The sequence below is a fragment of the Emydura macquarii genome, unplaced genomic scaffold (genome assembly GCF_026122565.2).
Source record: "Emydura macquarii macquarii isolate MOO-44397 ecotype Brisbane River unplaced genomic scaffold, CSIRO-AGI_Emac_v2 contig_2636, whole genome shotgun sequence".
Classification (NCBI taxonomy): Eukaryota; Metazoa; Chordata; order Testudines; family Chelidae; genus Emydura; species Emydura macquarii.
This window is the reverse complement of record NW_027132773.1, coordinates 16,281,260-16,298,144: the sequence shown is the minus strand read 5'-3', so window position 1 is coordinate 16,298,144 and position 16,885 is coordinate 16,281,260. Positions and strand designations below refer to the sequence as shown.

General features: G+C 39.6%; 1 protein-coding gene across 1 annotated transcript in view; it reads left to right on the top strand.

Moving 5' to 3' along the window:
* DOCK4 (dedicator of cytokinesis 4) overlaps window positions 1-16,885 on the top strand; it is a 373,592-nt gene that overhangs the window by 231,951 nt on the left and 124,756 nt on the right. Inside the window, exons 15-20 of the mRNA XM_067564219.1 lie at window positions 1,360-1,522; window positions 4,126-4,232; window positions 6,077-6,233; window positions 15,417-15,514; window positions 15,635-15,718; window positions 15,850-15,950. Of these exons, the coding sequence (XP_067420320.1) occupies window positions 1,360-1,522; window positions 4,126-4,232; window positions 6,077-6,233; window positions 15,417-15,514; window positions 15,635-15,718; window positions 15,850-15,950 (710 nt within the window). The remainder of the gene's footprint in view (window positions 1-1,359; window positions 1,523-4,125; window positions 4,233-6,076; window positions 6,234-15,416; window positions 15,515-15,634; window positions 15,719-15,849; window positions 15,951-16,885) is intronic.

Genomic DNA, 16,885 nt, shown 5'->3' with positions numbered 1-16,885 from the left:
GTTTAATTCCCATTTAAGTCAATAGGACTTATGCATATGCTTATAATGAAGCATGTGCTTAAATAATTTCCTGAATTTGTAGCATAGGCACAGATCCAACAGGGCACCTTGTGCCAATTTTTTAAGCATGTGAATATTCCAATTGATTTAAGTGGAATTGTTTATATGCTTAAAGTTGAGCATTTTCCTAAATTCTTTATTCAATTTGAACCTTAAGCATCACTTGTCAAAAACATTCATACACACACAAGTGTCCTTTACTTCCCAATTTTTGTACTTGCAATTCAGATACGTTTCTTTGAACATTTACCTTTTTGTGATGAATACAAAATACAGTTTGATGGTGTCTTTATTGCTCCCAGTAAGACTTGGATTAAGACTCAAGATAGAGATGGCTATGGCTGAGCATGCAGCTTTTACTGAGCACTTACGTAATCAATCAAGCCTCCAAATCGTTAGGCATCTTCTCCTGTTCCATTTAAGGAACGACCTATCAGTTCTACATGTGTGGAGTCACTTTAATGTTTGACCAAACAGATCATAATCCCCCAGCTGGCCTTTCACCGGAGGGGAGAATAGGAGGCTGCACATGGAATGTACATTATTAAATCTAGTTCCCATTTATACTGTCATAACACATCAGTGGTGAGATTGACCCTGCTAATGCACCAAACCAGAATGGATTCTTGCCAGTTGCAAAGTTGGGACAAAACAAAAAAGGCTAAACCTCATTCTTATGTAATAACATTGGGTTAAGCTCAGACAGTTGTAGAGCCCACAACTATGGTACCTGCTAGCTGCTCTAGAGGAAAGCAGAAATCACTACCATCTTGTCACACAAGAATGGGGCAAATATTCCTTTCCTTCTCCAGATTTGATGGTCAGCCCTTGCCCTTAGCATGCTAGCAATCACAGCTTACATCCTATATATAATGATAGATAACCTGAAAATTCAAGGTGAAGAAATTTCCAAAACAAATGTTCTATATTATGTATAAAAAAGGGCGAGGATCATGGGCACAAAGGGAGAAGAGTGTGTTCCAGCTTATTGATGGTCATTTCTATTATCCATAGAAAGTGGGCAGCCAGCCCAGAGACTGGAACAATACAAATCAGCCTGCCCTCTTCCTATCCTACAGAGACCATGAGGCAATCCAAACTGAATGCTAACCACCTTCAAGAGATACACAATTGCATTCCACATGCATGCAGGGACCCAGTATTACAAGAGAGAACAAGTTTATTTTAGATTACCCCGAAGATCTTGGAGCTTGGAGAATACCAATTTCAGGGCTGTTCTCACATCACTTTAAAGTTAATCCATCTTTAAACTTTTAACTCAGTTGTTTTCTTCATTAGGATTTTATCTCCTTTGGCTCTGGAGAGCCGCCAGCTAGCAAGTTCCATTCCTTTGTGCTTTATCACAACAACAGTCCCAGATGGGCTGAGCTGCTGAAACTTCCTATTCCTGTGGATAAATTCAGGGGAGCACACATCCGCTTTGAATTCCGGCATTGTTCTAGTAAGCATTGTCCATGATTTATTGTAGTGCTTTCTGTTACCATTGCATTAAGTGTATTGAATTTCATAATACCTAAACAGCAGAGAGACATGGGGTAAATTTTCTTTACCTATAAAGGCTCATGAAGGAGCTTTTCAGGCTTTGCAGTCTGCTTTAGTAAAATAGGAAAAAAATCCTATTTTAAATTGCTTTGGTACAGTCTAAATACCATGAGAAACTGACCTAATTTTATTAAATGGAAAAATGCAACATGAAGGGTGCAAATTTGAACACAAATTCAGGAAATGCAAATCCAGTCTCAGAATTAACTTGGCTAATTGTACAATGATATTTGTTCACTTACCCATGTAGCAGTCTAACCAGTAACAGAAGGTATTGCATATATCTGTAGTGTAGCCAAGATAATGTTGTTATTAGCAGGGCCCAAGCATCATTTTTTCGGGCCCAGTACAAACCAGTAACACGGACCCCCTCCCACACACATACCACAATCCCACATCCCATACATACAATCTCATGAGCCATGAAAAAAGTTTGAATTCTGCAACCCACTTTGTCAGATGCATGAAGTGGAAACCACAGATACGAGGTATCTATATATACATCCAAGGGTGAGAAACATAACAATGGGGCAAGTGCTAACACAGAGAGTACTATCTTTTTTGTGGGCAGAAAAATTTCAGTCTTTGAAGCAGCTTCTTGGCCCAGCACTCTACCAAGACATAATAAAGTGCCATTTCAGCATTCAGTCAGTTGTTTTTCAAAGGATGTGTTTCCTCTTTCCTTCTCCTCTGCATTCAGAGTTGCCCTGCTAGCCACTTCCCAGATGTCAGGGGTTGGTGGGCATATTTCCGACAGAGAAAATGTTGCCTATCCATTAATGTCTTGTCACTGAAAAAGAATTTGACATCCACTGTTGATTTTATTATTTTATTGGGAAATATTTTGAAAGATTAAATCCTTTGCTTTTATTTACTAATGTAATTAGTGTAAACTATTCCCAAGAAAGGTAATACAGACTCTAGTTGTATTGATTTTTTTTTTTTTTTTGCAGTCCTCTCATAGCAGGGGATGCTTCTTTAAGGGGGTTCCCTGGGATAGTGACTGGGAAATCCTTAAAAATTCAGCTGTATTGGCATCGTGGCACCAGGAAGAAATGGGAGACCGCTGAGGGTATAGAGAGATGGTTGGCTCTGCTCTTCTGCATGGATCCCATGGGATCTCCTGGGTTTGTGCCACGGAGGGGTCATTAGGAAATAACTCTCTTCCTCACTATTCGTGAACATTTCCACAGGGAAATTCTTTCAGAGACTTCCTATCCATGAGCACCTTCCCACATGTGGAGGTGATCAGACCCCTTGTTACTGACTACAGGATTTGTATGTGAAAGGTACAGAACACCCAGTTACAGACCTTTATGATTAAAACAAAAGCACTAAACTGCCAAGTGGTGCCAGGAACAAAATGACATCTGTGTAAGCAGACCCCCTAAACATGCATGGAAATGCTGTGCAGTCAGTGTGGCTCCAGTCAGGCACAGGGGTTGCCCATACAGAGCAGTTTGCAGGGCCAGGGCCTGAGACTATAAATTTCTGAGGAGGAGGGGAACTCTAAATATCCTGCAAAAATGTCATTTACACCTTTGACACTTGGACTGGCTCATAATTGTTAATGATTTAAAATGATAACATCTTATATTGTATTACAGTTTCTAAGTTGTGACAATGACTAAAACATACAAGTAAATAACATTAGTAGTAAAAAAAAACTCAGACGGGCTAAAACACAAGGCATACACACAGTGGTAAACATTTTGAGTTACAAAGCTCAAATGTGGATCTCAACTTCCCGAGAGTTTTGGGATGTTGGGTCCAAGGCTTTGATGTGGGTGGTAAATACATTGTGTCGAGGAAATTACAAGTTCATCCAATATCTTCTAAGGAGATCCCAAATGGATATTGCGAGGGAATCCCCTTTGACCTACTTTAGTAACTTTAGGTTAGTAAATTTTTGGAATTCGGCATCAATTCACAGAAAAATAACCCATTCCTTAGGAAGGGGATATACTTCATAAAGAAATGTGAAAAGAGCTATAAGGTGTGCTGGTGTAGATTAGATGTAAATGGATGCCAGATATTCACAATAACATGTTAGATTATTTTCAGTTGCTTGTCTAAGGGCTTTTCTTCCCTACAATAGTTAGCATGAGTAAATACACTCAAGTTGCTCCGCTTGAACTTGGCAAGCTCAAATGAGAACAACTACACTATGAAACAACACAGGAGCTACACAGAGTGATTGGATTAGCATCCGATGAGTTGTTGTAACTGGATCTGCTGCATCCCTATAGCGCTATTATCAGAGTATCAGCAACACTCAGACTTCAACCCCCCCCTTCTTCTCCCTCCTCTCCCCCTTACCACCCCTATAGGACAGCTAGCTGGATTTAACTCAAGCTTGAGGTTTTTTTGTGGACAGGAGTTGGGTTGGGGCAAAACTCGGGTTGTACCTCAAGCTAACAATGCAGTAAAGACAAACGCTATGATATATAGTATAAACCTAAGCCCAGAATACGAGTGTTTTTATTTACATGCATGTTTCAGCAAAAGAAAAGGGCGAGAAGAAGTTGTTTGGCTTTTCTTTCGTGCCCCTGATGCAGGAAAATGGGAGGACATTGCCAGATGGCACTCATGAACTCATTGTGCACAAGGTAATTTCAGTCAGAAATCATTATCTGTGATTATTTTTCTGAAAAGTACTCCAAATGCCTGGAGGCATTAAAAAAGGGAAGATTGAGATATGCAAATGAATGATAGTCTTATTGTTAAAGTATGCTCTCAACATTCTGTTGAGTTTATGTTCTTTGTCTATAACTGCAGTTGAACCTAGTTATATTTTCAAAGCAGCATGGCACAACATTTCAGAATGTAGATTTAAAGAAAAGCCCAGTTGTATAAAGAATTCTATAAAGCTAAAAATTGTCAGAACATAGAAATGATAGCCACTCTCTTGAGAGCTGTTGGGTATATTTTACCAGGTCAGCCCACCCAGGGCCACCTATTCTGCAGCAGATCTGCCATGTGAAATCTATTTAATTTTTTTCATTCAAAGCTGCATTCCAGAAGCTTTATCTGTGTTGAGATGGAATTTGATATACTCCTAATAAATAAAACAACTTGCAATATGCAGGTGCTGTTCTATTTTAAAAACTGTGCATAATGGTTAGTGTTCTACACCAGATATGTGGGTACCATCTAAAACCCACAGGTCCAATGAGCATTTTCACATCTATAGTTACTGACTTGGATGCTTTTAAGAGAAATTCACAAAGGATAATTTTTAAGGTCCTGACTGTGATAACCTTACACACATAACCAAATAGCATGATGCAGTATGAATAGTCCTGATAAAGTCAAAAGGACTCCTTATGGAGTAAGGTACTATTCAGGGTGATTAAGGTAATCACAATCTAACTCTAAAATATCTGAAGATATGAACAAAATAATCAACTTGATTACTTGTAAGTTGTTTTTATTTGATGATTTAAATAAAAATCTATTATTATTATATTAGTACTAGAGAATTAACATACATAAGCCTCCTGTGTGGAGAATGAACCAAAGTCTATTGTACCAGCAAACCCTGGATTGCTCAAATGACTCTGGGTTTCCCCATTAGTAGCTGTCTTGGGAGTAGGAGAACAGAGACCACATTCATTTCTTTAGCTGGTAAGAAACTGCTCCTGCTGGCTTGAATGTAGTAGAGGGATAAATTCTAATCTAAGTGATATTTGCTCATATACCCTTCACAAAGCATTATGTAACCCTCCTTCCCATAAGCCAAACTGCTGATATGCAAGCTTAAAATTATTTGTAACTTTGCCATGTGAAAACTATAGTCATTTTTAATTATGCAACAGGCAGACTCATCTTGTCAATAGTTGAGCCTGTTCTGGACCAGTCAGTAGCTGAGAAGGCCAGAGACAGACTCTGCTGGAGAGAACACATAGAATTAATAAGATTTGTAAAAACTTTTTGTTGTGTTAGACTCTAGTACTGATAACATACTAGATGTTTAATTATGTTTTTGAAATAGGGTGGTTTAAAACATCATTTGCTCAGTTTTTCTGCTGTTTCTCTATGAGTTTGTAATGCAGATCTAACCTTTGGACATTTGTGCTGTTCTTAAAAATCTTTAAACATCTTTAAAAGACCGGTCTGCCTGCTTTATAATTTATTCAATAATTTGTATGTGCATTATTTTGAGTTGTGCGTTTTAAAAGGTGCTTGATTAAAGATTGTAGGGTGTCTTTATGTAAAATAAAGCTATCAGCAGCAAAGACAGTGCAACATTTTATGGGTAAGGTTTTTAAAACAAAAATATACTATTTCTAACACACATGGCTTGTTGCAGTGCAGTTGGGTGAGATCATCAGCTGGTGAAAATTGTCATAGTTCCATTGACTTCAGCAGAGCTATTACAGTTTGTACAAGATGAGGATCTAGTCCTTTGTTTTTATACAGTCCAATGATTTTAACATGATTATTTTCACAGTGTGAAGAAAACACAAATCTTCAGGATTCTAGTCGCTACCTCAAACTCCCCTTTTCAAAGGGAATTCTCCTAGGGAATAACAACCAAGCAATAAAAACCACTAAAGAGTCTTTCTGGATTACGTCTTTCCTCTGCTCCACTAAACTCACGCAAAATGGTAGGATGATTATTTAAACATGATGAACTCAAGTGAATTTGATGAGTGGTCTTTTCAACACCAAACGGGCACTAAAGCACTCATGTTGTGACCTAAAAGACAACTGATGCTCAGTTTTGGGGTTTCAAAAACAGTATTTTTTCCTCAATTTTGATGACCAGATGGAAACAAATTGTACATGATGAACCAATGATTTTATGCAGTTAAAGGATGCTTTTAAATTAACATAATATTGGAATCACATGCATTATTTTTAGAATCACCCATTAAAACCCAGCAGCTTTGAAAAATCTCAATCTGTTTGTTTTATAGATTTTTTTAAAAATGCTTATTGTAGGCTTTGAGGTAAAGCAGTTCTCATTTAATTGATGAATATTGCTTCTCTAATATGGCATTCTTTCCCCCCCCCTTTTAAGTCAATGGTCTTAATTGATTAATTGAATTAATTGAATTGATTAATAAGATTAATTGAAACAGCTTTATATTCCTGATAGTGTTGTGAATATGTAATCTATGATGAAGGATACAAATGGATTTGTGTTTGAGTTTTTCCAGTATACCACCTACGATTCTTGGCTTGGTTTCTGTATGCCAGACTAATCTCATAGGATTCATTACAGCAAGAAAGCTACTCACAAACAATAAGATCTTTTTTTCTCAGGAATATTCTTTATGTACACGTGAGACTGTTCTTTAATATCTCTTCTGTTTTTTGTTTTGGTTTGGTTTGATTTTTCTGTTTTGTTTTGTTTTGATTGCTCTGAAACCATTTATTACTGCCAGTTTAGTAGAGGTTCTATGGTTTCCCCATGGTGCATGTTCTACCAGCAATTCTTCAGCAGGAACACCAGGAAGTTGATGGTCAAGTGAATGTTGTAGACTAGCTCATCCTCAGTCATTTTCACATGTCCGACAGCCACAGCCGGACGGTACCTTCTTCATTTTGAAATGTGATGGTAGACATAGCCTCGTCAACCTTGGCATTACTATAGTACTTGTGATAGTCTCTATATTTTATATATGGAATACTGCAAAGATTTTTAATGACAACCACTGTAGCTTTTAATGAGGACATTATTTTTCATTTTCATTATGTTATGATCAGTGTCTTTTCCAAATAGGACTTCATACAAAAAATTAAGGAAAATAGTTATAGTCTATTTTCAATGTATATGTTCATTCTGTATTTTTACAATGTTAATCTCAAAATAATAAAAATTACTCAATAAAATATTTTCCTTGAGATGCTGTTTGGAAGGAGACACTGGACCTTATTCCGAACCAATTAAAGGCCCTGACTCAGAGAAGCATCCTTATTTAAAAAAAAGCACATGAAGCTAATGGTGCTTAAGTACATGCTGAAGTACATTCCTGATTCAGAAGTCAATAGACATTTTGCAGTTGACTTTGATTAGAGCAGCGTCAGGCCTGCTGACTTGTGTTGTTTCATAACCTAGGAGCTTTTGTCATTGGTCATGTAGGGTATTGGATCTCCTGAAAGGTTGTTACCAACACTGACATTTTACCATATGCTACATGAGAGGTCCAACGTAAAAGAAATCAGAATAAATGCTGATCTTTTTCAGCTCTAAATGAGTTTACAATTATTTCAGCAACTTTTCAGGGGATGGAGGAGATTTATACTCAATAGTCAGGCTCCTATTCCATTTTAAAGCTTCTCTCACCAAGGATGATCTTTGGGGAGGTTTGTGTTGGTGAGTTTCTAGCCCCTCATTCTGAGTAAACAAAATATTGCCAGAACATTGCTTGCTTAGGAAATGAATACAAAGGATATGACCATTTGGTAATGTGAGCATTAACTTGTTTGGGATTCCACATATTTATTAAAAATGGTTCACAAAGTTTAAATTATACATTGATTTATTTTTATACAGCAAACAATTGCATCAGATTAACTAGTACAAATTTTACTAAGTAGGTTTGTTTGTTTATTTATCAAAATTATGAGAGAGCCAGATATGCCTACAGACAAAGGGTGTCTATCCTATCAGTAAAAAGGAGATGAGGACATTTTAGCCAGTTGGGCTGCATTGAGTACTGATGATCACTACCCATTGAAATTAGCATAAAGAAACAGCTGTTCCACAGTGAAAGGACATGCGATATAGCATATGTATTTCAAGGAATGGATCTGTACTTAAAATCAATCTATCCACTTTCCAACAAACACCATTCAATACGTGATGATAATTAATAAGAAAACAGTATAAGAGGTGATTTATGAGAGGGATGCTGGAAATCCCAGAACTGAACCTTTTAGAACATTATACATACTGTATATGGGAATTTCATATTCTATTTTGGAGAATAATAGACCATATGACTTAAATACTTTCCTTATAAAGATGACTGTACATCTTTTGGGCTTTTTTTAAACTCAAGAAGTTAGATGAAAACCATTGTCGTGGTGTCAAAGGGTTTATTTTTTAAACTAACAAATCAGCTCATGTTTAGAGAGTGGGTCTGTGAAATGTGAGTTTTTTCTCTGCTCTTAAGTGAAATTTTTATTACCACCATTGACTTTTTTCCCCTTTCAAACCTCCATTTTTCTGTTGGATTTGTTATATTCTTATTTCTCTGTTGAGAACTATTTCTTCTTTGAGGCGTGTCCCTGTGGGTTCTCCACTTTAGGTGTCCGTGTGTCCTGCTCCTGTAATTGGAGATTTATGGTAGCAGTGCCTGGTTGGTTCGCACATGTGTTGTCACTGTCTCGCACTGCCTTCAGCGGTTACATAATGCTGTGCGACAAACTGTAGCACAGTTCCTTCTCTACCGCCTTTGGCTTGAGTCGGAGCCCTCAGCAGCGCTTTTTTCCATTTAATATAAGATACCTAATAGTTAGTAGTTAATTAGCAGTTATATAGTTATTCCTGCCCTTCTTGTTCATTTTAAATTTTCTTCCCCAATTTTTTTTAATTACTGTCTCATTAGAAAATATATTTCAGTTTTTCATTTCCCTGTTAGTATAGTTTTCCTTCTCCGCATAAAGCTTTGAGGCTGCTTCCCCACCTTTGAGATCAGGCGGTGGGGACTGGCCTCAAGCTGTTCTATGGGGCTCCCCTAGCGGCTGCTCATCAGGGGAGCCCCACGGAACAGCTGATCAGCAGCCGGCAGGGGAGCCCCTCACGAGCTGTTAAGCAGGGCTCCCTTACTGACCCACCGAAAGCCACAGCGCAGCAAGGGAGCCCTCGCAGAACAGCTGAAGGTGGCCGGCAGGGGACCCCCCGCAGAACGACCGCAGAATAGCTCTTGGGGGGGGGGGGGAGAGCTGCCAATCAATCAGCTGTTCCATGGGGCTCCCCTGCACACTGATCAGCTGTTGGGCAGCTGCCTGGAAGGGTTTGGAGGCCCCAGAGCTGCACGTGCAGATCACTGCAGATGGCAATCCTCAGTAAGATGATTGCAGTGGATGAGGATCCACATTTGTGTATCCACGCAGGGCTCTACTCAAAGGGCAAAGCCCTCAGCCCTGGTACCCACAAAGCCAAAAAAACCCAAAAACTTGGCACCGAGCAGCTCAACCTCATGGAAGTCAGTGGTGCCATCTGTGATATCTACAGTGCATCGCACAAGACCCTTGGCACCAGTGCTGACAACTCATACATCGGCACCACCAGTTACACTGACATTGATACTGTAACTTCCGGTACCACAGCAATTCATGAGACAGAGAGACCTTCTGGTCTCATGCACTCCAGAGTCCTCACTCCTTGGTACCAACGTTAATCCAACATGGTTGGTAGTGAGTCGCTGGACCATTCCACCCAGGTCTGCCTCTCCACTCTCCCGTGAAGATGAGGAAGAAGAGAAAGGGCAAATATATTCACCCCGTCATTGTTCACCTTCTCATTCACCCAGACCTGAACCATCCCACCAGTCAGGCTATCACTCAAGCTCAGAATCATCCAGCTGGTACGGGCACCGTTTTCACCACAATGGTCCTATTACGACCTGTGGGCTGTGTACAGGGCATGACATTGTAAGCCCCCCAGCCCATCAAGATTGAGGGCACCACGATCTCCACTATTACCCATTCGAGGACCCTCAGAACCCCAATTCTTCTGATCAGGAAGCCTTACCACTGCCAAACCTATCATCTTCTCCGGATGAAAAAATAATGCTTCGACCACTCACCATGGGGGATTATTTCAAGCAATTTCATGAACTCTTCAAAAGGGTTGCAGAGTCCTTGCACATATTCTTGGAAGGAAGTACCTGAGTCTGAGTATAAATTGCAGGACATACTTCAAATATCTATCTCAGCAAAGATAGCACTGCCAATTAACGATGCTGTCATGGAATCTGCCAAAACCATCTGGCAGACGCCAGCAACAGCACAGCCATCGTGCAAGAGGTCACACAAAAAATACTACGTCACCTCCAAAGAAATAGAATCCTTGTTCATGCACCCCACAACTCTTTAGAGGTGGATGCAGTAAATGAGAGGGGAAAGCAACACCAAAGCAGGACAACACCATATGACATACACTTGAAGAAGCTGGGCCCTTAGGTCAAAAGGTGTATTCATGTGCAACATTACAATTTTGGGTAGCAAATTACAAAGCCCTCTTATCAAAATATACACATACAATTTTCTCTAAAATGGCAGATTTTATTGATCGCTTGCCAGATGATAAAAAAGAACAATTCAAGGCCAATCACTGAAGGTCACCTCATTGCCAGGACAGCACTGCAGGCCTCAGTTGGCTCTGCAGACACAGCAGCACGCTCTAAGGCTACATCAGTAGTCATGATGTGCATCATGGCTCCATCTTTCAGGGTTCCCTAGAAAGGTGCAGTCGATAGTTGAGGATCTGCCTTTTGAAGGCCCAAAATTATTCACGGCTAAAACTGACGAGTCCCTTCATACTCCGGAGGATTCCAGGGCAACTTTGAAGTCACTGAGCATCTATATTTCTGCAAATAAAAAGAAACAGGGCTGGTATTACACACACAGATTCCACCCACCTTATGCACAGCCATACAGGCAATACGACCGACGTTGTAAACTGAGGTAAACCAGATGATGACAAACACCAAACCAACCTTCGATGTCTCAACAATCTACCTTGAGACAGTAATTTTGAAGGTGTGGTTGAGAGCATGAGACACCCAAAAATTCTGACACTGGAAACACAGATCATCTCCTGACCATTCGGAGATTGATTGTCACCTTTTTACCAAGTCTGGCAGACCATCACAGGAGACAAATGGCTTTTGGAAATTATCAAGTCTGGTTACTCCATCCCTTTTATCTCCTTCCCACCTTCCATCCTCATCCCTCTTCAGGACCCTCTCACGAGTGCTGCAACAGGAAGTAAACCACTTTATATCTTATACATACAGTAGAACCAGTACGAACACAGTACAGAAGGAAAGGGTTTTATTCAAATTACTTTTTAACACAGAAAAAGTGGAGGCCCATCTTATATCTAAGAAAACTCAACAAATTTGTCAAAACCCAAAGTTTCAAAATGGTGACATTAGCAACTATAATTTCATCCCAAGAAAGGGGAGATTGGCTCTCTGCTATCGATCTCCAGGACACACATTTCCATATAACAACCCATCCATCACACAGAAGATTCCTATGGTTCACCTTAGGAGAACAACACTTCCAATACAAAGTACTTCCCTTCAGATTGTTGACTGCCCCAAGGTTTTTCTCAAAAGTCTTAGCAGTGGTGGCAGCACATCTATGCAGACATAGAATCATGATATTCCTATATCTGGACGACTGTCCGATAAGGGCACCAACACAACACAAGCGATAGTGGCCACTCAAAGCACAATAACCTTTTTCACAAACCTAGGGTTACAAATAAACAAACAAAAGTCAACACTGATTCCAGTCCAGAAACTAGAATTAATTGGGGCTTGTCAGCTACAGCCTCCTTACCTCAACACTTCATCACACTCGCCAACTTAATATTGACAGTTACAGACAGCCCATAAACATCTGCCAAAACGTACCTACAACTACCAGGACACATATCAGCAACAACATTTGTAGTCAAGCATGCCACACTACATGCAGGCGTGGCTTCAAACAGTCTACATATCACACAGGCAGAGTCTCAACAGATGACTCACAATGCCAAACAATGTAAAGGATTCTCTAAAATAGTGGACACAACCATAGAATGTCTGTCCAGGAGTTCCTTTTCTACAAAGGACTCCAACAACGACAATCACCATGGATGCTTCCCTACTAGGCTGGGGAGCGCATTTACTCAACAACACAGTCGAAAGCATATAATTCTGCTAGAGCTAAGAGCAGTCTGCAATGCATGCAGTCACTTCCTACCAATGATCAAGGATAAATCAATCAGGATCATAACAGGCAATGTGGCGTGCATGTTCTATATAAACCACCAATAGGGAGCATGATCACACTCTCTATGAATGGAAGCAATATAGCTCTGGAATTGGTGCATCAGTCTCACAACCTTGACATATCAGCATCATATCTTCTGGGATGTCAGAACACAACAGCAGTTGGCCTAAGCAGAGACTTCTCACAAAACCACAAATGGGAAATGGACTCCAGAGTTCTACAGTCGATATTCAAACAGCGGGGGTTCCCTAGCATAGACCTCTTTGCAACAGCACAGAACACTAAGTTCCCACAATTTTGATCCAGAGCAGGACTGGGACTCCACTCCTTAGGCAACATTGTCTTCATCAAATGTGATGCACCCTTAATGTACATTTTTCCTCTGATACCGCTCCTAGCCTGACTTATACACAAGATCAGGAGGGAAAAATCCAGTCATCTTAATAGCACCTACATGGCCCAGATAAACTTGGTTTCCACTTCTCACAGATGTCAGTGTGGCGACCTCAAAATCTTCCTCTAATACCTCTTCTCCTCTCCCAAGATGCAGGGTACGTCCACCATCCCAACTTGATGACACTGCACCTCAAGCCTTGGTTACTCCATTGCTCAAAGAGAGCGAAATAACCTGCTTGGAGGACGTAAAAGACATCTTATTAAACAACCGTAGACCAAATACAAGGAAGACGTATACTCATAAATGGAAAAGATTCTGCACATGGTACTAGAACAAACTAATTATACCAACTTCCTCTCTTTTACCAAGGGTATTTGATTACATATTGGAACTAAAAAACTAGGGGCTCTCTACAAGCTCTATCAAGGTGCACCTGGCAGCTATCACAGATTTCCAAGATGAGGTGGATAGGGTCACCATATTTGCCTATCCAACAACCTAGCGATTCCTCAAGGGCATAAAAAATATCTATCCTGAGATAAGGACCCCGTCTCCAATGTGGACCTCAACCTGGTCTCACATGGACTCATGGAAACTCCGTTTGAGCCACTTACCACTTGCTCCTTATTTCATCTTTCTATGAAAGTGGCCTTCCTCATTGCCATCACGTCTGCTAGATGCATGGGAGAATTAGGTGCCCTAATGGCACAACCTTTATGCATAACTTTCTTTAAAGACAAGATCACCTTACGACCACACCTTACATTCCTACCCAAGGTCACCTCCCCATTTCATTTAAACAAACCCATCCACTTAGCTGCATTTTTCCAAAACATCACAGAAAAAAGAGAGACAGCACTTCAAATCTTGGATGTCTGAAGTGTATTAGCTTTCTACATGGAAAAAACAGAAACCTTTAGAAAATCTCTGAAACTGTTTGTCTCTATAACAGAACAATCAAAAAGGAAAGACATTTCAAAACAGAGAATATCCAAATGGATGTCAGGATGCATCCACTTCTGTTATCAAAAACATCAGTTACAAGCGCCATTGGGGACCCACACACACTCTACTTGAGCACTCTAAACCTCCATAGACTTTCTCAACAATGTCCCCATTATGGACATTTGCAAAGCAGCCACTTGGGCGTCTGCCCACACTTTCACAAAGCACTATGGTATAGAGCAACAGTAATCTTCAGATGCCCTATTTGGACTAACAGTTTTATCAACCATCACGAGCACAGCTCCGAAGCCCCTTCCTTACACTGAACGGTACTGCTCAACAATAACCTAAAGTGGAGCACTCATAGGGGCACTCCTTGAATAAGAAGAGAAGGTTACTCACCTTGCGCAGTAACTGAGATTCTTCGTGATGGTTGTCCCTATAGGTGCTCCACTACCCTCCCTCCTCCCCTCTACTTCGGAGTTTTATGCCACTCATGCTCCACAGTAGAAAAGGAAACAAGGGACTGTTGTTCGCGCAGTGCTATGTAACAGTCTGAGGAGGCACAAGACAGCAAGAACACATGTGCGACCCAACAAGGCACTGCTGTGATAAATCTCCGATTACAGGTGAAGAACGCACAGACACCTAACGTGGAGCACCCACAGGGACAACCATCTTGAAGAACCTCAGTTACTGCACCAGGTGAAAAACCTTCTCAGATTCTGGTTTCTCTTGACTTGTCAAAGTGGTTGTTTCTTTTCCCTATCACCTGGGATTCTCATGCCTCATGTTGTTCTTGTATTCATTTCATTTATATTTGAACTATTTCCTAGCATTATCTCAGTTGTTTTTCCCCTGAAATAATTGCCTTGAAGTGAATGATTTAGAGTTGCATTTTTTTAAATTCCCAACAAATCCTTCATAATGAGAACCCTCCACCCATCCAATTCCTTCAGCAAAAGTGAAAATAAACATTTTTCCTACCTTTTCTTTAGCCAGTCTCAATACTTGATGAGTCAACGATGATCCAAGAATCAAGTTACATTGTTAGTTGCGCCATCCAAAACTAGCATATCATTGAAGATATGGTGCATAGTTGTTTGAAGAAGAAAGGAGTAAGGAGAGAGCTGCAGTCTGGCATTGATCCTTATTCCCATGCAGAGTTCCACTGAACTCTCCATGTGGGCTTAAGAGTCCACCTGCATGGATCCCTTTGTGGAATGGGGCCCTGAGGCTGGCCTTAATCAAGCATGGTCTCTTTGACAAGTGTTCAGAATTATTAAGGGAGCAATTAGGGTGTTGGACAGAAATTTCAAGCTGTGGCTGAACAAGCTGGCTAGACCATGTTACTGCAGACTGTAGGCAGTTTCCTTATGGGATGATGTAAGCTCAGTTTTTATACGTGGGTTGCAACTGAATAATTTTTAAATCTAAAGTGCTGGCGTTCTTTCAGCTTTAATCTTCAGTGTGTTTTTGGCAGGGGATATGCTTGACCTTCTCAAATGGAGAGCCCATCCAGACAAAATAGCAGGCTGCCTCACAAAATTAAAAGAAATTGATGGCTCAGAAATAGTAAAGGTATATATTGTTCTTTCCTTGTTTCCTTTGGAATTAACTAAAGTAAGAAAAATAATTTCTTTACATCTTACAAAGAAGTACAGTGGATAAACTTTCTTTTTATTATTCCTCCTCTTATAGTTTCTTCAAGACACATTGGACACTTTATTTGGGATTTTAGATGAGAATTCCCAAAAATATGGGTCAAAAGTATTCGATTCTTTGGTAAGTAGTACTTCATGGTTTTGCATAACTATGTTTACAAGAAAGATACTTGATAAGTTTGAAATAAGACTGCAACGCTTTAAGAAATAAGAGGAAGACATTAATTTTTTTACTTTTCCTTTTTTCTTTAGGTTCACATAATAAATTTGCTGCAGGACAGCAAGTTTCATCATTTTAAGCCAGTAATGGACACTTACATTGAAAGTCATTTTGCAGGTGCTCTTGCATATAGGTAAGGTCCATGATTTTGTAATTGTTTTGAATTTTGACAATTATAGGTACTAAGGAGAACCAGCTATAAAGTTAAATTAATACATATATTGAACTTAATTTCTTCTCATACTATATTTTAATCTCCAATATGAAGTCCAATAATAGCTGAAATAATTTTAAATTATCAGAGAAACAACTTTCTTCAGTTCCAATATTGGATTAAGAAATGGATTTTGAATTGTTTCGATTTTTAACTTGAGCATAAGGGGTGAAAACCAGATATTGGTCTTGGATGTGCACAAAAAGTAAAAATAAATAAATAAAGTGCATTCCTCTTTATGTAAACCTCCCACCTCATTATGCCAAGCTTGATCTTAAAGCTAGAGCCAGTTGAAATTTTTAAATTTTAAATTTAAAAAATCTTGGGGACAACTTTGCAAAATATTCTGTCTGTCTCCCACACCTTTTCTCCCCTCTAACCAGCTCAACTTAAAGTCCACTCTTCTCCAAACTTTTCCATTGCTGATCTCTCTCCAGACATACCTGAAGTATGGGTTTAGAAGTCTGTGTGTTTTGGACTGTAAATTCTAATATTCCTATTATTCAGCTCATGAGAAATCAATGCCACCTGGAGAATATTATATGGCTACATAACGCTACGTAACTGTTGAGGACAGGAAGTGATGATCTTGATCCTGATCCTGCAAAGATTTACACATATGTTTAACTTTATGTCCTGTATAGTCCCACTAACTTCAGTGGAACTCTCCACAGTACTTACATTTAAATGCATGAGGGTAAGTATTTGCAGGATCAGGGCTTTGTACTATATCCAACTGAAACAAGAAGATTCTGAGGTATTCAGAATGCAAGTGATCAAACTGGAATTTGGCCAAGACACTAGGGCTCATAGCCCTATTACTTTGAAAAATACCATGGGATTTTTAATACTGC